This window comes from Hippoglossus stenolepis, chromosome 1 (assembly GCF_022539355.2).
Source record: "Hippoglossus stenolepis isolate QCI-W04-F060 chromosome 1, HSTE1.2, whole genome shotgun sequence".
Taxonomy (NCBI): domain Eukaryota; kingdom Metazoa; phylum Chordata; class Actinopteri; order Pleuronectiformes; family Pleuronectidae; genus Hippoglossus; species Hippoglossus stenolepis.
In genome coordinates, this window is record NC_061483.1 from 4083070 (window position 1) to 4108553 (window position 25484).

General features: G+C 43.3%; 1 protein-coding gene across 1 annotated transcript in view; it reads left to right on the forward strand.

The window, feature by feature from the left end:
* Positions 1–25484, forward strand: part of LOC118114081 (protein kinase C-binding protein NELL1) — a 206494-nt gene that overhangs the window by 43068 nt on the left and 137942 nt on the right. The window contains exon 5 of the mRNA XM_035164316.2: positions 19411–19507. Coding sequence (XP_035020207.1) covers positions 19411–19507 — 97 coding nt within the window. The remainder of the gene's footprint in view (positions 1–19410; positions 19508–25484) is intronic.

The window sequence follows — 25484 nt, forward strand, 5'->3', positions numbered from 1 at the left end:
GCTCCTGGCTGTTCACCACATTGACCTCTGCCTCCTCGAATGAAAATCCTTGAGCATCACCAGTGTCGGGTATCGACAGGAACACAGGAAGCTCGTCCACAAAAGTTCTCTCAAATATTGTCATCGCCCGGAGTGCTGAAATGAAAACCAATTGAACCGAACTCTATTTACCATCATTCGAGGCCGAGTTTCCAGCGGGAGACTCTGTGCCTGTTTCTCATCCTTAATTCAACAATGATAAAGCTCGTAATTAGATGCTGATGAACACTGCAGCGAGCGGAGTATGTCCAGAATTGCCAATCACGCAATTCCCCGAGGGCTCTAATGAAGACGGCTCACACGGGGACTGGATTTAGTTTGTCAACACAGGACGACAGTTGCCAGATTTTCTGTTTTTTTTTCTCGATTTGCATTAGGATTATGCTCAAGGTGTCAGTTTGACTGTCTTTGTGTGTTTACTCACAGAAACCTGATTTTGCAGTTGTCATTCTGGAATCGTCTGGATCTGTTCCCTGCCTCTCCCTCCTGTTTCAGTGAGAGTTACACAGACTGAAGAGTGAAGAGAGAAGGTTTTACCTGCAGCTGAAACTACGAGACTTACTGCGTGGACAGTAAAAACTTTATGGATGGCCGTGCGGGCGCATAAAGGCGGAATGTAGCGCACAGCCATACAATGCAGCAACTTAGAGATGGATTATGTCATTATGAGGAGTGTTAAAAACTAAAATGTGAAAATTGACAGGACAAATTAGAATATGGCGACTTCCACAATCTAGTTAATTAATGGTAAACATTTTTTTATATTGCGAGAAAGGACATTAGCGTCGGTGGATGTGCTGTTCGGGCCCAGTTTGATTTTTAATATTCTTTATTTTTATTCCTTTCTCCACAACCATCTGGTGACCCCTAGAAATTTGCTAACGACCCCAGGTTGAGAATCACCATCTATATAATTAATTTGAATAATTGTTCATTTTCATATATAGATTCTCGAGGACGGCTTTATCCATCCATCTATATCCTGTTTTGTGCTATTATCCCCATGGACATATGAAAGGTATCGTGGGTCTCTTGAAAGGGTCGATCAAGCTATTATTATTATTATTATTATTATTATTATTATTATTATTATTATTATTATTATTCATGGCACTGCTGGATTTTGAACAGGATTCAGTGATAACCTCAGGGTGACAGTAGTGTTCATATAACCCAGCCATGTTATCCCTCTGTGCTAACTACGCCGACCACATGTGAAGTTGCTCTGAGCTGAAAGTCACCATTTCCAATCCAAAGACAGAGGATAAAGTTTTTCCCTGAGTCTGACCGGGCCGTGGCCTCCGTCTCCCTCAGACTCACCCCGGGTCCACAGCAGCCGGTGCCCGCTGCAAAACTTTTTTTTTTACAAAGCAAACTGGAAGATTTGATGTAGTGGAATGAAATCAGCCCGGGGAGGAGTGTGGAAAGCGAGCAGCGCTCACTCTCCAGTTACTTCTGGGGACTGAAACGTCCCCTGAAGTACACGACACACCGACAGACACAAAAAGAATACTCAACTTGAAGGATGTCAACGGGCTGAGGGTTCTCCGACTGATGATTTGATTTCAGGGGGCATCCCTGGAGCCACGGCTGATGAAGTAACCCCACACAAAAACAAAAAGAATTAGAAATCCGATTGTGTTTCTCCTCTCGTTCTCCTCTCTGACGGCGGACGAGTGAATTTGACTTTGATGACGACAAACAAAAACAGTGAGTGAAGAAATGGAAAAATCATATTTCTCCTAACATCATCATCTCACTCCCGCCTGAGTGTCGGGAATGATTTCTCCATTAATAGCAAATTGGCAGACTCATTAGCCTCAGAGCAATTTGATTTGTGCACTAAACAGCACTTTATTGATTTCAAGGCTCATTAAATGGTTTTAAGCATCCATAAATGTGAGAGTGCAGTTAATCCTCACGTCTGCAGGTGAACTTTCACCGTTCAGTTTCTTTGCCCTTCACAGTACCTGCTTTCACACACACACACACACAGACACACACACACACACACACACACACACACACACACACACACACACACACACACACACACACACACACACACACACACACACACACACACACACACACACACACACACACAGACACACACACACAGACACACACACAGAGCAAGGTGTGGGGTTTTCTGGGCTCGTGTTAAAACCTGGTGGTTCTAATAGAAGGATTAATAATCCTTTAATACTGTTACCCTCAGTGGTTTTTACTCTTCTCAGTGTTTCACATGCATTGATTTATTTATTCGTGGCCGCAGCCAAAATGCTAACCTTGACCACCGAGTACAAATATTCAGTTTGTGTTTTTTTGTTTTACTTGTTCCGATGAGTGAAATCTTCTCGAGCGGAGCACAGTTGATTTATTTTGCACAGTCCCTCCTCTCCCCATAGGCTGTATATGTCTTAAATACACGTTTACACATTTAATATCTATATCTGCATGTTAAGGTATGTCTTCATTTAGTTAAATCTCATATAACGCTACTTCAGTTGCACATAAATCATTTTAGAATATAGGACAAGCTGGTGAATGTCCCTTGTACGTTTGAGGGTCTTCTGCACAATTAAAGTTACCAACTACCAGTAGATGTTAGCAGGTGTTAGCAGGTGTTAGCAGGTGTTGGGGACTTAACTTCACCTTAGTGTCATTAAAGTGTTTTGTCCTTGTGATCAACGTCACAGGCCGAACCTGAGGGTAGACTGAGGCTGAAGGTCAATCTGACTGGCTACTGGCTTGTATGTATAAGTATTGTATTGTAAAGAATTGATCTCAGTTCCCTCAGACTGTGGATATGTGCCGTCTCTGTCTGTAGTTTCAGAGATAGTGTGGAGCACTGAGGTTTAGTCTCTTCTTGGCAACTTCAACTTAAATCATCTTAAATTATGAGGAAACGTAAGTAATTATGTGACTCTGATGTTCCTCCATAGCTTGAAATCTATGTCTCTAATTGACATATATCATTGATTCATTAAAGTCCTTGTTGAAAGCTGCAGAAACCTCAGAATAGCACATGATGACAATCTGTACAACACAGTGGATACAAAGTTTAATTAATCATTTGTTTTTCTCATTTTAATTGTTATGTTTCTAATGAAGCTGCTGCTGCTGCTGCTGCGATGCAAGATGAACTCTAATCAAACAATCACCTCGGTCTTTGCAGACGTAAAAGTGATATGTGTTTCCATCAGAGCAGAGAAGTGAGATCCGATAACGAGTCGTCACTGAAGACGCCCGTGGAGACGCCATCTAATGTCAGGTGTGAACTGATGAGCCAAATGTGTCCTCAATGCATCGTGGGTAATCCACACCTGTAGCTGGGATGAGATCCCCGGAGATTAGATGTTAAAACCAGGTCTGAACAGATTTCAGAAGTGGAGACCTTATGGGGTTAGTCGTCCTTTAGCCGTCTCTTCTTTGGAGGTTACCAAAGGGCATTCTGGGAATTTAATACATCACTTCTCAATGACACATTTCTCTCTCCTGCTTTTGCCGCCGCAAATAATCAGTCCGGACTCCGTAATGAATTCCGTCTGCGTTTAAACGTCTTTGACCCACGTTTCTCATCACCATCATCATCACCGTCATCATCACCGTCATCATCATCACATTCAAATGAAGGGAACGTTCTCTTTCTTCCTCATCTGTATTTCACACGTCGCTCCTGTCGGGGAAGATGGAATCGCTCTGTTCCTTACAGACGGCTCTCCATTTGTAAAGTCTGATAGATATTCACAATCTGCAGTTTTTTCTGCATAACTCCATTTGTGTTCGTCATCTTGTGAATTAACATTTAAGGATCGACAATGGGATTCATTAATAAACTGATTTATTGGAATAAAATAACTTTTAATCAGGAACTGTTGCTGTGAGTGTAGCAGGATTTCAGATTTGTTGCTGAATGCAAAAACAGGAAACAGCAGCGTTTTTCTTCTGTTGCACTGACTAGATCTTTCTCGATATCCCCACACACACACACCTGTGTCTTTGGCGGTGTTGGTTTAATCCGCTGCTTTCCTGCAGGTCAACAGCTTCGATCACTTTTGTTGGACTGCAGAGCGCCTGCAGTCGCCGTGTCCTCGTGAAGGACTTTTACCTTTTGGGTTAGGATTAGAACTTAATCTGTTATTGTCTGAAGTTGATGTGAAGGAAACATCACAGAAGTAGAGATGTGAGGGGCGACACGCTGAGGGAGCACAGAGACGCAGCGTCGCCTCCAGCTGAGATGAAGCTTGTCAATGAACTGCTTTGTAAAAGGGGGGAAAAGTTTTTTAATAAACATGCACCGACATGCAGTTTACTGTATAATGTACAGACGTGAAGATTAATTATCAATCGACGTTGCCACCAATAAGAGTGACTGTACATTATATACATTATACATCTATACATTTTCATAAGATGCAAGAGCAAATATAAATGGATTCTTTTCAGCGGAAACATATTTGTGAATAAATGGAGTGTTTATTAACATGAACGTATTATTCACATTTTCAGTATTAACATGCAATGTGTTCATAAACAACTTTTCCCTGTAACACAGAAAACGTCTAGTTACTATTTCACTTGTTATAAAACATAATTGCTTTTGCATTTTGCAGTTACCTTAGCAAAACTATACGATGCTAAAGAACACAGGAAATAAAATCCCCTATCAGAGGAACACACTCCACATCCTCTTTGGCAGGAACAGGATTTGATTGGCTGGCGCCTCCATTGCAGCATGAAGAGTTTCTACAGTGACACAACAGAACAACAACACATGACATCATCCCATTCAGAGTAAATGAGCAGCGTTTAACTAATCCTAGTTTTGTTCTTTAACGACTCTGGACATTTTTCTCCTCTTGTCTGACAACGTTTCAGTCTCGGTCTCTAATGATGTTTCTTCTGGGCAACACATCGATAAACTTCATCTTCATTAACGATCACAATCAGTCACATGGTTGCGTTGAATAAATGTCTGCCCTTAAATGTGTGTCCTCGTGAGTTTGGCAAAGCTGAAATATTAGTTGCAATTCTAGACTTTTACTGGAAGTTGATGGAGTTCAGCAGCGTCTGGATTCCTCCGCTGCGATCTGAAGGAACACTTTGAAAAGGTCGCCTGTCAGAGGAGAACATGCAAACTCAAAACCAAATGATTCATCTCACTGAGAGGTCACGGTATGAAGTAACAAGTCAGGTGAGGATCACACATTTACACTTAAATGATCAAGAAGAGCAAACGAATATCTTTTAAATGAGGTATATTTGAATAACTGGCACAGAGAGAGGAGATTAAAAGCAGGTTCGGGAATCTGCCTCTAAATGTTTTATACACAATATTTAAAGCATCATCACATCACCACATATTAGAAAACTAACTTTTGATGATATTTTCAAGAAGCTGTTAAAACTTATTGTATGATTATTACTTCAATAAACTAAATAATGATTATTGAGATTCTAAAAATTTAGTTTTAATGTTTTTATACCGTAACATTCATTTTATTCTATCAGTTACGTCAACTCCATGTATAATCTCTCTTATATCTACGATTTTTGTGGTTTTATTTTCTTGTCCTGTTTAAAAGCATCTATCATTTTTCGTTTACTTTAAAATTAAAACCATATCTCTCTCCTGGCCAGTGTTCATAGTCCTGATAAAACTCCAGCGTTGTGTTAGGGAACTCGATTTATCTTCAGATGCTTGATATGCATCCAAATACTGAAATCAATAATTGACACGTTTCCAGGTCTTGGTTAAAGTTGAGATGCAATATTATTATCATAAGAATAAATATTCTAGCTCAAAAATAACGATACAGCAGCTAAAGTTAAGCTTCTTTCATTCTAATAAAACTTGTTTTAATTGCTTTTGCTGACCTCAAACTGCTGTTGTGTGTGTGTCTGCACCTCTGTGGGAATAAAAAGGTCTGTGCCTCCTCCTCCGTCTAGATGAAAAATGAACTTTCTGTTTTGCTCGGGCAGCATCTTCAGGAGCAGTTGCACAGAACAGCTCAGACGTGGAGAGATAATGGTAAATATTGAAATGGTGAAGTGTTTCTGCATCCGGGATGTGTGGGGTGAGAGGATGGCTGCGCCGGGTTCCCTAATGCAGAGTCAATAACCTTTCCTGTCCTCCACCTCCTCCACCTCCTCCGCCTATCATTTTCAAATGGTTCTCAGCCGAACATATCCTCTGTCATTTCTCTCCCACGCACACATTTGTGTGATATTACCTGCAGTCGTGCCACAGTGGAGCTCAGACAAGGTCACACACTTGCAGAACTATAGTGTGTAATTGCAATCTCCAAATTTTCCATAATTGAATTAATGGCAGACACCCAGTGCACATGCCCTCAGTCAGCTCTTTGTTTTGGACCCTGAATGGCTAATCGCAGTAATGACATTGGCGGTGCTCGTCACTTACGACCACACGGTTGTCCCCTGCTCACAGAAGGTCATTTCATGGCTGGTGTTTCTCCGGGGGCCGTCGACGCTCTCAGCACAGTCCCTCCCCGCTTGGCACCAGTTTAGCCAAATCCCTGTAAACTTCAGATGTGGTATGAAAGCACATCTTCAAGCAGGGTTGAGTTGAAAGTGAGTGGTTTTCTGTGTTGGCTCCTTCTTTTGGGATACAGCACAGAAATTGGCTCCAAACAAAAGCTCCCCCTCTCTCCAGAGCTAGTCAACCCCCTGTTTGGTTTCCTCTGCTCTGTGCCTAGTGTGCACATCAATTCGTTTTTCACCTGAAAGTCTAAAGAGCCACTGGTACCTACAGAACAAAAACTACTCCACAGACTGAACAGTTTGCTGCACTTAGAGCCTGATAAAGCGGTAAAATCCACGTTGAGTCCTGCAGCAGCAGCATTGGAAAGGTCACAGGGTCGTTCAGATAAAACCATTCAACACTTAATGTCCATAGCAAACTTTGTACTTTGCTTATTATTGGATATGTTGTACGTGAAACCGACGCGGTAGAATCAGCCAAACTACTGACACGGTGTTTAAGGAGCTACAGTGTTTTCTTTAACACAGAGTTTGGGCTTTTTGACTTTTACAACCTTTACATGCACGTGCAAGAGACAGAGACAGGAAGTATCCATGGTCTTCATCAGGCGGATGAAGATCACAGAATCTACGGAGCGTCACACACGCCCACCTCCACCGGAGAAAGTACGGAGGATCTGTAAAGTCCAGTTTGTGTCTGAAAGCAGCTCAACGTCACAAGTTTCCCCCAAAACTTCGAGTCCTTCCTAGTGAATGAGGACTGTGTTGTCATGGCAACAGCTCTCTGGACCAAAACGGCCTCCTCGTATTTAGCTCATCCATAGGTCATGCTTCTGCCCTAATTAGTGCACAGCCACATTCTCGCTGAATGAGAGAAAAGAAAAGAAAAAACATCCAGCAGAAGAAATGCATTTACAAGCACAAGTAACAATATATATGTTGATGAGACAATTACTGAGGCTCAGAATGGATCCGGGAGGTGTGAATGAAACGTGTCACTGTCTGTTTGTAGTGGGTCTCCAACCTAAAATAAGATTTTTGTAATTATTGACGGAGACAGTTCTTGACAAGAGGGAACGTGGGAATCTGTGACGGGGACAGAGCTCAGTTTATCTCTGTTCATTTGAATTTCCTGCAGAAAATGACAACCAGGAACTTCCTGTGCACACGCTTGTTATTATTTTACATAAGATGTTTTCTTCTTTTCATACATGTTTTGTCAACATCATAAAAGAATCGTTGACTTTAAAGTTGTCAGTTTTGGTCAACAAAGCTAATTTTAAATTTAGAAAGATAATTTATCATCGATTTTGTTTAAGAAATGCACGATATTAACTAAATGCAGCAACAATGAACCATAGTGAACTTAAACATGTTGGTTAATTGAAACTTGATCTTGTTGTTGGACAATTATTTATCATATTCATCACATTTGACTCACTGAGGTAAATTCAGAACAAGAAAGGCTGATACACATCTGTACAAAAAGTCATATAGGTCATGAAATACTAACACACAGGTTATAAACAGTTCATCCAAAGTGTCTGAACCTCTGACAGTTCTTAATATTCTCCCATAGCACACAAACTGTGCTGAATGAATACAATACAGTAAATATCGTAGGTCAGACGATGATGTATCTTAATGTTATCAGCTGAACATCTTTCTTTTTGTTTGCTTCTGTCTGAGGCCTCGGCTCCTTCTTTATATTTCAGAGATTTGGTTAAGGGCACTTCATTGTGTGTGTGTGTGTTTACTCTTCTTTATGCTGGAGGTTTCTGTTCGGGAGGAACGTGGGTGTCACAGCTTCGTGCTCTGTACGCTCATCAGTGACGAGCTTTACTTATGGAGGAGCCGAATAACTGAATAACAATCGCACCTCATTTACAAGTTTCTGCCGTTTAGTGTTTGCGAGGCTCAGACAGGCTTTGTGTTAGTCACGCCTCGCGATGCCCAGGTGACAAATTTCTTGAGAGGAAATAAAAAAAAAAGAGGAAATTAAAAACCTGCTGAGTATGTCCTCTGCTCTGTTTCCCCCCTCGAGAGTCATTAAGGAAAGAAGAAAGTGAAACGGTAACAAGATGCTAAATCTTATCCAAATCTGAAGTGATATTTCCTTTGGCAGTTTGAGACGTTTTGCCTAATTACGCCAATTGGCACCAGAAAGTGGCGCCAGGTTGCATCATCATCCCTCCAAGGTTTCCCTCTCAATCACACGTTTGGAATTATCAGCGCTGGTTACGAGTGTCTGCGACCGATGGAGTGCAGCTACCTGTTGTTGAGGGGGACGGGTGGACGCCGGTGGACGCTCGCTTCAGCCGCCGTCAGAGGAGCAGATGCTCGAGCAGCATGAGGACGTGATAATGAAGGAGTGTTTACGTGGCCTGAATTAATCGGACGATTGGCTAACAACGTAGCCCCGAGCTACATTATTCATCTCATTTGGCCCATAAATCATCCGCGGACATAAATGTTTAAGATGTAGCCGCGGCCTTAACGCGCTGCTGTTGTGGCTGAAAGAGCGGCTGTTATTGGTTTCATTAGGAATAAGCTGCGAGGGTTAGCGAGCGCCGAGTACATTTTCTCAAATCACACGGCAGCAGTCTGGGTTTCCGGTGCGTGTGTGTGAAGGCTGAAATCTTTCTTCTTCGCTTCTCTGTTCTGTCTCATGACGGCTGCGTGTGGAACGACGTCCTGTTTAATCTCCAGAACAGCTGATTATACGGGTCGATCTCTGCTGAAGTGTTGTGAAACGAACAGACCATGTGCTGCGACCACGGTGTGAAGATTCTGTTGCAGACTGAAGGCGAGAAGTGCACGAATCAGACCGAGGTTTGCACGAGTCCGCTGCTGAAATGATTCGTTTATTTTGGTTATCGTCTTATTTCATCCTCCAAAAGAAAGTTTACTACAGTTCTGACAATGAGTTAATTGTTTTAGACATTTTCAAAGCAAAGTACTTGTTCCACGTTCTCCGATTTTAGTGGTTTTAGTTTATTTTGAGTTTTGTGTCACTGTAAACTGAATATATCTTTGGGTTTAGGGCTTCTGGACTTTGAATCTATGATGTATTCTTCGCCCTGCTCTGTTATACAGGTTATTTGTGCAAAGTTAAAAAGCACAACGTCTGTGTGAGCTCCCCCACAGAACTGAAGCTGCTGCTCGTCTGTAGGCGATACTTCCGCCCCATCGTGATGTACGGTCCACATTTGCATGATGCACGCCTAGCGGCTCGTCGGTGCACCTTCTAAAAAAGCGAGAGCGGAGGCCAACGTTTCCAATTCACCTGAGAAGAACTCGAAGAGTCAGGAGCTAAAACCAAGTGTTTCAGACAGAAGCTGAATGGAGGAGCTGCAGCAGTGCACAGTCGGAGGAAAGTGACCTTTTCAAATGACAACACAATTAAAATTACCAACCTGAATATGAGCAGACTCTATCTCTTTTAATGAGTAATGTCGATTGTAGAACTGATGAAATACCGCCCACCATGATATTTTCATTGGATTCTGCACCATCGAATCCATTCAACTGTTTCTTTTTGTACCTGCTGCACAGTATTTATCTTCTTTTGTTCGTTGAGCTTTCACGGCGAAGCTGTTAGCGTGCCAGGAAGTGGACTGATGGCTCCCACTCGAGAGGAGGAGGAGGAGGAGGAGAGACATGGAGAGCTCTCCTCCTTAAAGATCTCGTAATGATATGACTCCGTACAGCTTTTGTGACCAGCAGGCAGAAAATGACATTCTGCTTTGCTCATTAAAGAGGCCACTGAGCCGGAAGGTTTTTTTTTTTCTTACCTGCTAAGCAGCTCATCAGCTCGGCCAAAACTATCATTAGGACAAGAACAAGGCTGTAAGAGTGGAATGGAACATTAGATAAATGAGAGAGTTGCTATAAAGGGAAACTTCATCTGATAATACTGTTTCTTTCCGTCCATTATTCTTTCTCGCACTTCTTTGCTTTTGCATCTCCTTTTTTTATATATGCCACAGGATAAGTAGTGTATACACACGTGGGTAGATGTGCGTCTTGGTTTAGTGATGCATGAAGAACTGGAAATGTTGCTCCACATAAGCAATTCAGGTGTAAGGTTTTAATTTCCTCTGAAGGGCAGTGTCAGCTCTGCTCAGCGGAGCAGCAAGCATCCATTACTTCATTACCTGATCATCGACGCCCCCGCTCAGAGGAGGGGGCTGCACGGCGAAGGATAATCAGGTTAATAACGCCACCCGATGCTGTTTCTAACCTTGACACCTTTGCCCTTGTTCTTGGCAAGCAGCGCCGGGCTCCAGATACCCGTCCGCTGTCTCTGAGCAGAGAACTCTTTTGTCTGACTGGCTGGTTTTGCATTGTGGCAGCTGCACTGGACACAGAGCGCGCAGGTGGAAAGCGCAGAGGAAATTATACGTGGCCCTCGGGTCTCTAATCAATGGGGCAGCTCCAGCAGAATAACCCACATTTAGATCAATGGGACGCTGCAGCAGCTCATACAGGCCTCTCAGAGTAATTACTCCTCCTGCCCCCTGCAGCCTAATGAAGGAACATTTTAAATGTCAATGAATGGAGTCTTTTCCCACGACTGACTTTCTGTAACGTGCTCCTGTTGCAGACAAAACCTCCGCCGGCCGACTGGCATCTTTTTTTTCTCTCGCCTGCCATCGCACTGATGCAACTGTTAACACCCATTTTCCATCAAGTTGCACTCTTCACCTGGAATTTATTTAAGGCATGAACGAGCACTGTTTCAACATGATGTGAATAAATCTGGTGCAAATCGGCTTGGATTTTTCTTTCCTTTCTATTTCATGCATCAGTGATATTTGCTTTTTTCTGTTTGATAGTCTGCACAGAAGACAGTCGGGGAAATTTTATATATTTGGATTTGCTTTTAAAAGACTCATCACTTCCTGATTTGTACATCGAGATGGATATTAAGTTTCCACTTCATCTTACAGTACAAAAAAATTATCCAAAATATGTTGGATATGGCACCTTTGACGTATATTTGTGCAGTATAGTGACGGTGGAGTGGATCCGTGGTGTAGAGGTCCTGCCAATCACGAGCCAGTCTTGTATTTTAAGTATAGTTTGGTCCATGTCCCATCTGCTAACATGGAGGAGGAGAGTTTTCATGATCTTTACCACCCAGCACCAGGGGGACATCCAGATGTTTCGGCTTCATTTCGGGAAGGGTCCATTTCATTGTTTATATACAGTCTATGGCGCTAATCGTTCTTGGACGTCAGTAAAAGGGAAACATCAAGATTCAAACCGGAGGTATGGTTGTTACTTCCTCATATTTCTGCTCTTCATCAGACGTCAGACTTGTCGGCGAACCGTTCCCTTAATATCTCGCTGTGTGATTGAAGGTATCTCGGCTCCCGGGTCACGATCCGTGGGACGAACACTGCGTGAGCCTTCCGTCATCATTATCCCTCACCGAGCCGCCATCACGGTGCCGCTCGAGTATTTGTCTTTGTTTTAAGAGGCCGGGGTTTGAAGCTGTTACTCGTCCCTGTAGTAAACCTTCTCCAGTCTCGGGGGGGTTTCATGTTGTCTCGTGTCAGGTGTGATGGAGTGTGTCATTACTGGAGCCTCCCTGCACCAAGCTCCGCGGGGGGGGCCGACCCCCACCCCCTGTGAGCAGGCTCCCCAGCTTTGGCCCCTTGTAGCAGCGGTGAGGAGGAGGAGGAGGAGGAGGCGCACCAAGGAGACCCAGGGGATACACACATACACAGACATGTTCTTACCAGCCTCTCCATCTCTTTATTCCCCCCCCCTCTCAGAATGTATCTGCACCTGTAATAGTTGTGTCTTATCGGGAAAGGGCAGGAGCCTCTATCAACAGGTAAGGTCATCGCTGAGGTGAGGTAATTACAGATATCTGAGACAGGGAGGAAGCAGACCACGGCTCCTTTGGGAATCGTGGTGACAAAGCCAGATTAGACTCTATCTTCATCTGCATACTGTAGGTAACACCGGCCTTATCTCCTGTGCCGAGCTGGGGGTGAAGGAATTTGGGTCATTTCATCCATTAAACATGATACATCTGCCATCTTATTAGGATGTGCTCTACTTTCAGGCATTTCCTCTTTTTTTTTCTTCTCGTCCAATGATGCTCCAGTTCTTTTCACTGTTTTACTTTTTCTGCTTTTGGGATTATTTTTTTTTTTTGCATCATGTATTTCCAAAAAAATGTCAAAGAAAAAACACATGCTCCTGTCTCGCCGATATATTTCAACCATCAGGGATTCCAAGACGTCTCAGGCTGGATCTCGACATCGAGATGGGAGCACTGACTCAAATTGCAGGCGTGCCCTCGCGGAGCACAATGCCGACGTCTTTCAGCCGCTGTGGGTGGCGCAGCTCCAGTTTGAGTTGAGCTGGAGCGGTTTGATTCATCTGCAGGCACTTAAGAAGTAAGAGAGAGAGAGAGAGAGAGAGAGAGAGAGAGAGACTGACGGATGCCCTTTCAGAAGTAGATGCTCCAGAGCTGCGATGACAGCTGCCTGAACATCCACTAGTGCCTCCGCTAGAGTCAAGAGAAGAGCCCCGGCACAACGTTATCCCACTTCTACAACACGCTGCGTCGTCCTCGTGGCTCCGGGAAGCAAAGCTGGAACGAGAGACGTTTCCTTTGAGTGATTAATCTCACAATTAGGTTCTTGATTAACTGACTAATTAGTTGAATATGGAGAGAACATGAAAGGAGCTTCCACTTTGCTGCCAACGTTTTGGTTTTTCACAGTTTCATCTGGCAACGATTTTTTAAAACACTTGAAGTATTGATGTTTCAAAAAGTAACTATGGCAGATGTGGTCAATGAGCTCCTCAAGGAAGTTTTCTTTTCCTAAATAATAACTTAACGATTAATCAATTATCCAAGATTGATTTTTTATTCAATTCCAATTAATTTTATGATTAATCACCCAATTGTTCCAGCTCGACTGAGGATGTTCATACAGAGTATCGTCTGTATAGAAGTTGACCTCATGCAGTTTCATTCTTTATCCCCATTTCTGTTGAATGAGCTTGTTCCAGAAAACATGTAACTCTATTCGTCCTATTTCCACTTCTCTTTTTGAATATTTAGGTTAAAAAAACAACTCAAATACAACATATGTAGATGCTCTAATATTTGGCGCTTTATTTGTTGTTTTCTACACCCCAAAAAATCTAAATGAAAAGTTGCACATTTTCCCTTTAAAAGTCCATCTTGGAAAATCTATAGGTAAGAAACCCTGAGTTTATGAAGCTCGCAGCAAACCCCGGCTAATAAACTGCTTCTCTGGATAAATACATAAATGATCAGGAGACAGACAAAAATAAACATGTAATAAAACACGAATCTGTATCCATGATGATATAAGATGGTTTAAAGCAACATCATTATACATGTCACTGGAAACCACCAAACCCATCGTCTGACACAGTTTTAAAACTCTTAAACAGCCAAAACACTTGCAGGTCTCTCTACTGCACGACATGACTCCTGTTGTCTCTCTTGTTGTCTCTCTTGTTGTGGGGGTATTTTTGTCCTCTGTTGTCATAGAGTTGTTACCAAGAGATGTAATTACGCAGGCGTTCCCCTGTGATGCCCCGACTCATTTGTGATCTCCTGTGGTTTGTTGGGAAACATCCCGAAACACCGATGATGGACGACGACGTCTCCGAGCTATAACTAGACTTCACTTAGCCCGGTGACGTCCTCGACTGTAGTGATTTCAAACTGTAGAAACTCAATTTAGAAAAAGATAATATAATAACGTGTGTTAGCGTGAGGAAAGTGCCGACCAGTAGGTTTCCTCTGTGCAACAATGTAAATGAGCCTGAGTTCATATCCCATCTCGGCAAATGGGCTGTAACTGAGCATCATCCCAATTATTACCAGCTCGTTAGAATTAGTTGGGCATGATTTGTATTCACAAAAGGAAAAGTTGTCTCGGGGTAATTTGTGTACATTTGTATCCGGGGTGGAGTGTTTTTTTTCTGTGTTGGATTGTGTTCTCAAATATATTATTCCACTTCTTGAATCTATGAAATATTTAACTGTTAAATCTTAAGTCAATTTGAGAAAAGATTCTTCAGTGGATTCAAATTCAATAAAGGCTCCAAACTAAATTACACACAGGTTTTTTAACAGATTAAAGCGCGTGGGACGCTCTTTGTAGCTTCCTGTCCAAAAATACCACAGTAACCCGTAATCTCCCAGCAGCCTCCAGTGACACGACGTAACCCAGCTTGCTTTTGGCAGAGGATTAATGGAGAGCTTTGAGGAAATTTGTCCCACAGCGAGGCGAGCGACTCAAAAGGGACTTTGACTCCTGATTTCTGACTCCGTATCTCTGACGGAGGAAAGGCACCAACATGACAGAAAATGTCTCGAGCTCGACGAGTGGAAAATTGGAAGTGGTCTGCAGTTTAGTGCGGCCGACAGATATTGGCAGAGAAAATAATGCGGGCTGTGATTGAGATTGTTCTTTTGAAGGCGAGCCATAAGGCTGCCAGGGACCTAAATATCGCGTCTCACTTTTGAAGATGAAGGGTTTTTTAGTTGTGGTGTTTTTTTTCCCTCTGACCTGTCGTCCTAAAGATAGAAGGACACGACTCTGGATCGTGTTCGTGGCTTCGTTTAGTCTTTTTTATTCGCTCTTATCGGTGAAGGTGGGAAACAGGAAGTCAATATGGCTGCAAACCTGAGATTAAATGCAGTTTATTCACTTCAGTGGGTGCACCGCTGGAAGTGAGGCGGCCTGGCAGCTTATTGAAGCGGACGGAGGAGAACATATTTGTTTCTCCAGTAAGATGTGGATTTATACTCTCTGTGCCGTAGTGTGTCCACAGTTTCTCTGTCAGCGCTTCCCCACATCTCGAGGTTTTCTCTCGTTCTTATGAATGAGCGAGTTGCTCCACACCTGCCTCGACTTTGTCCCTCTCCATCCAGATGTGGGTCTCTCTCGTTCACATACCCAGTAAAGGTTAAGAGGAGCAGCGTAGAAGTGGAGCAGCGCTGCCCTAGTTTACTGGTTATGGATGAAGTGATGGGTCTGGTTTATCTGGCTCTGCCGTAGCAAGACACTGCACATCCAACAAGCTGTTATTGGTTTGCTTTCCCTTTCTAATGTGAAGAGGAGACATGCCAAAGTAAATCCACATTCAAATTATTACCTGCACCGAGGAGGTTATATTCTCACCCCTGCTTATTTGTATCAGGATGGGACATGGACCAGAAAGAAAGGTGTTTCACTGGTTTCCCAGGTAACAATACTGGCAACCAGTCGAGCGTATTCCTCTGAAAAAGGTCCAACAAATTTCACACGAATTTATTTAATCAAAATCCATTAATTTTTCCCTGTGAAAATAGTGAAAATGTTGAATAAAGCCTTATCTCACAATGTTAGAGGAAGCAGGAAATAAATCCTGGATCCGCCACCGGATTTGGATCCACACCAAATTTTAATAGGTTTTTCTCCTGACACTAAGTTTCGTGGAAATCAGTTTGGTTGTTTTTGTTTAACTTTACACAAACCAACCAACCAGTGAAGGACTTTTTTCAGCTGCTCTATAGAAACAACGTTAGATTCGGATCCGGGGGAAAACAGTGGAACCAGGAATTTGTTCATCACTTTCTTCAACATTGTGAGATTCGGGCTCTCGACAGAGGAATGTGCTAAACTGAGTGCTGTTCTAATAACGCTCAGGGTTTCAGTTGTGGCGACACCCATTGTCACCGCTTGTGACAGTTAGTGTGATTTAATACAACAGGTCCCAGAACAGCAGAAATACAACAGCAGCTTGCGAGTGCGTTTCCAAAGCAGCCCAACGAACTCGTGTTGGATTGATGAAGACATCAGTCAGTGATTGGTCCTTTTCAACGACAGACGGCAGCACTTGATGGTGGTCACCTCACTCACAGATCTTCAGCTTACAGATCTTTCTCATTCCTTCCCTCCTCACACTTTGGTGCCCCCCCCCATGCTCCCACGATGCTTTTTAAACAGCAGCAGGAGGAAACACACTCAGTTGATACTTGACCGTGGGTCTGATATCAATGGTTATCACCTTCCTGTGAAGTTTATTGTCTCAATCTCTAGTTTCAAGTCTTCTTCAATACAGCAATTTTGTAAAGTATGGTCCCAGCGTCAAATAAACCACAAAACACTGTATCTGTGTTTTGCTGTTGATTCCGTGCGATTGACAGCTAGAACCATCCAATGGGTGCAGGTCGCAGGTGGGTGTGTGGCGTCCACGAGCTCGCAGTCAAGCTCCGCCCCCTGCTCCTCCAAATATGGTGACTTCTGGTTTCAAAAGAACAGTAACAAACCAGTGGGTGACGTCACGGTTGGTTTGCACTTGACTTCCTCTGCCCCTGATAGTTTTTGTGTGGAAGCAGGACTTATGAATCAAAACATGGTCAAAATGAATCAAAACCACCAAATTATTCTGAGTTTTGTGATATTTTTCTGTTCTCTGGGTTTTAAAGAGTAGCTGTTAATCATTGAGTCATTGACTCCTGCACTGTGGTGATAGAGGAGCACTGTTAATCACACAATACATTTTGTTGACTGGTGTACATCCTCTATAATTAGCTTGTGGTGTCAGACCCGGCAAAGATGCCCGTGAGCACATCACTATTCTAATTGGCTTCAACCTCGTTGGTGTTTCCTTCTGTTAATCTCCTGCTTTTCACTGCTGACGAGACGAGAAGGTGAGAGAGACAGAGACGACAGAAAGGTTGAGGTAAACAAACAGTACACAATGCAGCGTCGTCACATGACACTCGCAGCGAGGGCTCGCTCAGCAGGGGGGCAAATCCAAACACGTGCACGGAATGACACACAATCCCCTTAAATGCAAAAACTGCCATTTTAAATCAAAGAATTAACAGAGGTAATGATTCCGATCAATTATCATTTTAGAAGACAAATAATTGAGCTGTAATTAGTAAAGTGTGGCGTCGTTTTTCCTCCATTGTTAGGATTTAGTGACACATAAAAGAGGCCGACTGTGACTCAGATGTTTAGATGACAAATAATTCTGCCTCTGTTTTGTAACCGATTCGTTCTGTCGCTGGAGGACATTAGTTTTATTGTTAAAAGGATCCACATTGTGCAGATTTACCTTCTTAGGATCGTTGTTAGGATCCTTGATGACACGAACTTTGATCCTCCCAACTTAGGGGGCACTTACTCCCTGTGTTTATACATGCGGGTGTGAAAATGAAAAGCAGTGAAATGTCAACTTTAACTTCTTCTTTTCCTTCAACAAAAAGGCTCCACTTGTTATTCTGGGTCATTGCTCAGAGTCCGGTAACATCAGTCTCACCCTCGGTCAGAAGCAGGAGCTTGTCGTTGCCGCTCTCTTCATCCGTGTACGAGCAGGGGGGCGACCAATCGGAGTCAAACGCTCCGTCGACATCGTCCACGTCAGAAAAACTCACTCCTCTCTTCAACTCTCTCACGCACACGCAACTCAAAACCCACTTCAGTATCTAAAGGTTGATTGAAGCAATGCTCGGCCCCTTGAAGTCAGTGGATGACTCAGTGGACATGTCAGTATACATGCAGAGGAAATTGTAGCCCACTTTCTTTCCACTGTTGTGAAATGTCAATTAAGTATCGACAGCCGTTATTGTCATGATTTACTGGATTGTGAGATAAATGTGTTGTTCCCTCGGGGGAGTGTCTCTCCTCCCCTTTGATTGAGCTGCTTGGGTGTAAACGTTGGGGTTGAGCCTTTGACTGGTGGATGTAGGCACTTCAGGGGCCAATCAGATTTCAGCTGGGGCCGCTTGATCCGCCTCTGGAGCCCATAGTAGCTGAACATACTGTATATTCAACTTGTCTATATATATATACAGTCAAAACGACAAAGCTGACAGCGACGTTTGGAGTCTTCACAGCTGCACAAGTGCTCTTTTGACATTCCAGCGAGTCATTTCCCTCGATGTTAAGAACAGAGATATCTTTAATGGAGCATTAAGTGTAAGTTAAAAGCATTAAAACGACCATGACTTATGTGCAGAGGGCTGGAACGGTCGTATATATCCAGACCAGGCACCTGTCCAGCTGCTCACCTCTGCCTCACCAATCTCACTTTCTGCCCTGCGCTCTGTTTTGGAAATACCACCCCCCCCCCCAACACTAATAAGACAAAGTTTATTTTTCATGAAGACTTTGTCGACTCCTCAAGATAACAAGCACTACTTTCTTCTGAGAGTAGAACCTGCCGTGTTGTGGTTGTCGTCGTTGCGCTGCCTCTGTCACGGAGATCAACACAAGCACTAAATTACAGTAATGCCTTTACAATGAAAGAAGACAAAGGGAGAAATCAGCTTGTGTGTGTGTGTCTGCGTGTGCTCACACTGTGAGGAGGAGGAGGAGGAGGAGGAGGAGGAGGAGGAGGAGGGTGAAACCTGACAGATTGTTCTCTGACATCCTCACGCTGGCCCATCGCGGCTCGCTGGTGTTGTTAAGAAAAACCTCAGTGCAGGGAAAAAATGTTGCTGAATGACACTGAGGATGTTTGCCTTGATAATGCCAAAGCCTGTTTGTGTTTGTGTCAGTAGTTGGACGGTTAATCCGGCCTACATCCCACGTCCGGGTATCAATAGTGTTAGGGAGCCGCGGGGCGAGACTGGCTGTCATGCTTGAGGAGAGCAGCCTCATGCTCGGCTCTCCCTGCTCCCCACGAAGGCAGGGGGGGGGCAGCAGGGAGTGGACATGCACAGTCTGTTGGATTTTCCTCTGCTTTTCAGCCGTATTGGATCAGTGTTCCTGCCGCACCAGGACCATAAAAAGGAGAAGCGTGTTTGTGCACCGTTATCCTAACCCCCGACATTCTCCTCTGATTTGTTGTTGGCAGGATTTATGAGCGGGTGATAGACCCTCCTCAGATGGAGCTCACGCCGGGCAGTGGAGTGTGGCTGGGCCAGCACGGCCACAAGCATGGCCTGTTCAAGGTAAGACTCCAGAGACGATGCACACACAGACACACACACACACACACACACACACATACTTCCTTCACATACCTGAACGTGCTTCACATTCCAGATTTGGAGTTGGCTGTGTGTGTACATCTCTCTTGTACAAGATGAGATGTACAGAAGAAGAAAGTCTCTTTGAAACGCTTGTTCCCAGGCCCATTACAATGCTGTTGATTTTTAATCACTGCTCATTTTGTCAGGCTCCTGCATGCGGTCGCAGCAGGAAGTGGAAATAGCGGGGGTGTCGCCCAGACATGCACATGCTCTTGATATTCCCACCTCTCCTGCCCACCTGCCATGCAATCAATGGGCTTTTTTTCATTTTGGTCTATGTAACATATTGATCAGCCACCAGACCCCGCTGCGGTGTAAATTATTTCTCCCCCGTGCTTTGACACCATCGCTGCTGCACCATCCCTCCTCCTCCCTCCTCCTTCATCCCCCTCTCGCATCGAGACCTCAAGGAGCTCCTTCTTCTGAGAGGGAGCTGTGGTCTTCGTAGACGCTGCTCCGTCACCCAGCTCCCAACCCGCGGTCGGCTCAGTGCTCACAGACCGTCTACCCTTCATGTGCCAGGAGTGCTCAAAGGCGTTTGTCAGCGGCCAGACACAGATGGCGTGGAAGTGCACGGGCTCATGTGAAGTGACGGAGGGAACGAGGAGCCCCCCCCCCCCCTCCTCGGGTTCGCGCTGGGATTAGTTTGCATGTTGGTTTGACGTGTGCACTTGTAACAACCTGACATCAACGACCTGTTGCTCAGTTTAGCAGAACAACCATTTTTGTGCTACAGCCTTTTTTTTTTTGTTTTAAACACAGTGATATCTTTTAACTCGTGCATATTCATGAGAGGAAATGTTATTCGTTGTTAAGTAGTAGCTGTGCTTTTTGAAATCGGGGCTCAGGGCACAGGGGAGAATAAAAAGGTGCAGCTGCCGAAGAGAAGCACACGATGAGAGAGACAAGGAAAGGTTAGACAAACACATTATTATCCCACATCTGCAGAAAATACCTGATTGGACAAAACTATAAATAGGAACTTTTGCTCTTCTTCACTGTTTAACTAAACGCTGAATCTAAATTAGCTCATTCTGGTGCTTACACTCTAATCCCAAGTTACAGTGCAGTTGCAATTGCAGTATGTACAAAAAACAATTTACACAGTTTGGTCTGTATCACTGAAATGTTGCTGTAATTACAGATTGTGTATTTGAGTGATTCAACTAAAGTTTACAAGAATATTTACATGATTAACAACCAGTTGCAAAAAACAAGATAATATAATTAGGGCTGTGCGATGTGATGACATTTTCAGTGTAGCTTTATTTCATCGTGCGGCAAATTACTGTTTGTTGCAATGTTTGTTATTTGTTTGACGCATTTTTTCACAAAGCACAGATGCAAACAAGTTAAGATAAAATGAAATAATCCTTTATTAGTCCTACATTTGGGAAAAGTGCAATATTACAGCAGCAAGAGTCAAACAGGCATCGGTAAGTAATAATAAGTAACTTACACATGAAGAAGAGTGAATGTGACGCAGTAATTCTGAAGTTTCACAGTTTAAAGTTCAGTAAGTAAGTGGTTCTGTTTAAGGGGGATCCTGGTTTGGGGTAAACTTCCGTCGTCGTCATGGTCACAATAATCCAGGTTAAGGTTATTTTAATATCATTGTATTGGACATGGATAAAAAAAACATCTCGAGCATCTGTTTCACGTAAGAAACAAACATCTGTCTCCTGTGAGTGTGGTCGACCTGCTTCCTCCCTGACTTCCTCCCTGACTTCCTCCCTGACTTCCTCCCTGACTTCCTCCCCTTTGCTCCCCTCATAATCACTTCGGCTGTTTCAGGAAGCTTCAACAATAAAACATAACTACGGGTCGTAATGAGCTTCTTTCTCAGATGAGATATGGGTTTGTGTGTTTTTTACCGAGGTGCGGTGTCTGCTGGCTGATTCTAGTCCGGACAATAATTCACATCATTACACTGACATCTTCAAACCATTAAAATACAGATAACTTCAGATCTCTGTCACACGTTATTATGTAAGAGAAGTCTCTGTTCACTGTCTGATCCTTGAATTAATGGGAAGATGTTTCAGTAAAATACATTTATTCATATTTTCTTTGTTCTGTTGTTTTTCCACGGGCTCGACCCAAATGTGAAAAGAAGAAATCTGTACTTTCATCATGTTTCTACCTGAACTCACTAAACTTAGCCTGTTATCTGTCAACCCAGCTACATTTCAGCTGCAGGCTCTTGTCTATTTGCGTGTTATTTTTCCACAGGGTATTTCTGAACTTTGCAGAGAGACGAGGTGGCTGTGTCCCTCGTGTCTTTACACTACCACCTAATTTAGAGGGAAAGGAATAAAACACAACACTACGACAGTTTGTGTCACAGTGCATTTTAATGTTAAAACACATCTTATCTGCTTCTTCTATTCCTGACATCAACACTAATCTGGAGTTTTCAAGCACCCACAAAAAATGAAGAACTGTGGGAAACGCTGTTTAGTCTGGACGAGCAGACGTGGAGACGTTTGGAAACGATGATGTCCACTTCGCTTCCTGATTGGTTCTTATCAGACTTGAGGGTTGATAACATTTACCGTCAGCAACACTTCCAATTCTTCCAAGGAAATAAATCCGTCGTCTTACTTTTCACCATCTTTGTTCGTCGTATTTTCTGTAACTAAGCAACTAGCTGCTGAGTAGACAATCTGCTTCCTGTGGCACCCAGCAGCTCACGTTACTGGTCATGTGATGCATTTCCAGGTGTGTTAGTATGGACAGAGTTTACTTTTGATACGGAGCTAAAACACTCATCTGGACGGAGATCGTTATATTTGTAAAATGCAGATTTGAACCAAAAACATATTAGTATGTGTGATTTGTTGAATCGGTACACAAATGGCTAGTTGCACTGGGAACTATGTGCTGTAATGGGTTAACCCTGTATATTAATATTTCCCCGTTGTGCGACGGATTATCTTATCTTATCTTAAGTATATCCTTGCAAACAGTGTTCAGGTGTAATGTGCAGAGGTCTTGATAGACACATACAGAGATGGACTGCAACACGTCACCTAACTTCACGTTCACCTCTTTCTCCTTCAACCTGCTGGAGACAAGGGGCTGCACAGAGTCCACTTACGTCTTCTCTTGTCAAACGTAGAGACGGTTGAAGAGCTTGTTGGAAAAATGAGAATAAAGAAGCGAAAAGGGAAAATAGCCAAGAGCAAGTATAACACTGCAGGAGGAGATAGGAGGCGAAATAAAGTGGCGGCTGTAATCTATCCCACTCAGGACGCAGGAGTGGGATAATGATAAGACGAGCTAACTAGGCCTTTAAATAAAACATATTCAGTCCTGGCTGTGGCTCGAGACGCTCCACGTCCTCGCGCCGCCTCCTCTCGGGGCCCTTCAATCTGAAAGAGCAACTGTAATAAATTATCTTTATCTAGAATCCATTGTACCAGGAATGCTGACTCCTCAGGGACGGTGCAGGCTCGTTTGGAGCCGGCGCTTTTGTGAAGCACTCGGCGTTTCATGCACTACGGGACGGTAATGAATCCTAACACAGGCGGTGATGGAAAGCAGCAGCAGGTTACGTGAGGTAGCACGATGGAGGAAACGTGGACGGGAGGGATTCAGAGCGGAGAGATCTCTCACTCAGTTTGTCTTTTTACTAAACTTGAAACATATTTTACCTTAAAGAAAAAGGTGGAAATTGATCTCATCGCCTGACTCTGTTTATATTGGTTGTGTTCTCATTAACCTTCCCGTTGACTCATGTGTTGTTGTATGTTCCCAGGCAGAGATCATCCTCTGTCTCTCTGCCTTCGGTCTCTCCCCTCTCGCACTTGTTAATTAGTGCGGTTGATGTTGAGTTGGTCCAGGGAGATGAGCAGCAGGCAGAAGCTGGGTCCTGGCACCTGGCTCGGGAAAAGAAAAGTCATGTTCTGCATGATTGTAGTGAGATCACGAGATAAAACCTCACCCGGGATAGCAGACCTCTTGTCAATGTTACCCAACGGCAAAGCCAACAACATGCCTGGACTCTTATTGCTGTAATAAACAAGCTTACATGGAAGAATGATGGTGAAAGTGAGCAGACAGGAGCAGTGACGATGATCCTATCGGCAATAACGAGTGAACTTGTGAATGTTTTGGGGACACAAGGAAACAAGTGATACTGAAACAGCACCTGATGCAGCTAAATTCCCAAAAGGAGATATTTCTTTATTCATGTGTGCATGAACATGAGATAATTATCTTGTGAGCGCAGGATCTTTTTTTATCTTGTTTACAGAGGATATTTTTAGGAGCATGCTCCCTCACACGAAGATTTGTAGAAGTAGAATTACAGTTTTTATTAAAAATTAGCTGCAACCACATATGAAACTAAAAACTGCAATGTTTGTGTGTGTGTATGAGAGAGAGAGAGAGAGAGAGAGAGAGAGGGAGAGAGAGAGAGAGAGAGAGAGAGAGAGAGAGAGAGAGAGAGAGAGAGAGAGAGAGAGAGAGAGAGAGAGAGAGAGAGAGAGAGAGAGAGAGAGAGAGAGAGAGAGAGAGAGAGAGAGAGAGAGAGAGAGAGAGAGAGAGAGAGCGCTAAAAGAAACTTCAAAAAATCAATGCAGCTGCAGAGTCTGTGATATTCTCGACCCCTTTCATATTACATGTGCTTCTTAAATTCACTGCTAATATAAAACTATTGATTATTTCAGCTTTAAAGCTGAAAGTCAGCACTTCTGCCAAATTCACTTCAAATCCAATGAAAGCAATGAGCAGCTGCACAGAGACGATGGAGAAGTCGTGTCACTGACTTCAGAATTAAATAAAAAACTTTAAAGAATCATAACGCGACCAGAAAGAAACGGATGGACATTATTTTGAAATGGAGAATCAAGAGTTGACAGAAAATAGAGCTATTACTAGAGCATGTTTAAAACAGGCAAGGCAAGTTAATTTGTGTAGCACATGTCAACATAAGACAACACAAAAAAGAAGCATTTAAAAATAAATTAACAGTTAAAAGCAATAAAAAAATAAAATACAAAATAAAAGATTGAAAATAACAGTGCAGCTTAAGAAATGAATTAATAATAACAATGGGAACTAAACGAAACTAAACGCTGCTTCTAGTTGATTTAGTTCAAATAAAGATTTTTAAAAACATTAAAAACACAATATATTCTACTAATTTAGTCAATTATTCTTTTTACCTACGTGCATTAACTCATTCGCCTTTATTTAATGGGATGTTTATTAATGTTTTAAATGACAGTGCTGTGCCACTGAGGCAGTGATGGAGAGACTGGAGCTTTGCTGTTTATTGGAAATGAACAAAATACCTACATAAGAAAATACTGAGGAAAGAAACCCCCACATCTGGAGCCATGTTATTGGACTCGTCTTATCGTTGGGGAGTCGACATTATTTGGCAGAGGAATGAAACATACCTGGTGTTGCAGAGGAATGAGATACGTGTGTGTGTGTGTGTGTGTGTGTGAGAGAAAAGATATTTGATGACTTCAGTTCCAATTACCTGCTGATCATTGACAGTGATGTGTAGTCAGGGCTCCGGTCTAACACCAGAGGCTCAGACAGCCACGATCTTCACCTTCATTCTCATTCTGAGTGACGCTGACAATCTTCTTCTCCATCCGTTGTTTCACAGAGCGAGTGTGTGTTTGTTTGTGAGAGCGAGAGAGAGAGAGAGTGCGTTTATTTTCAATCTGTGCTGCTCGCCTGAAGCCTCTCTCTCTCTCTCTCTCTCTCTCTCTCTCTCTCTCTCTCTCTCTCTCTCTCTCTCTCTCTCCCCCCTCCCTCTCTCTCAGGTGTTGTTTGCATGCCGGCCGCCCAAATGAACTGTAAATGAATTTCCCCAACACGTAAAGCACAGATGAGTAGATGCCAGCTCTGCTTCGGGCTGTGAATTCTAATGTCC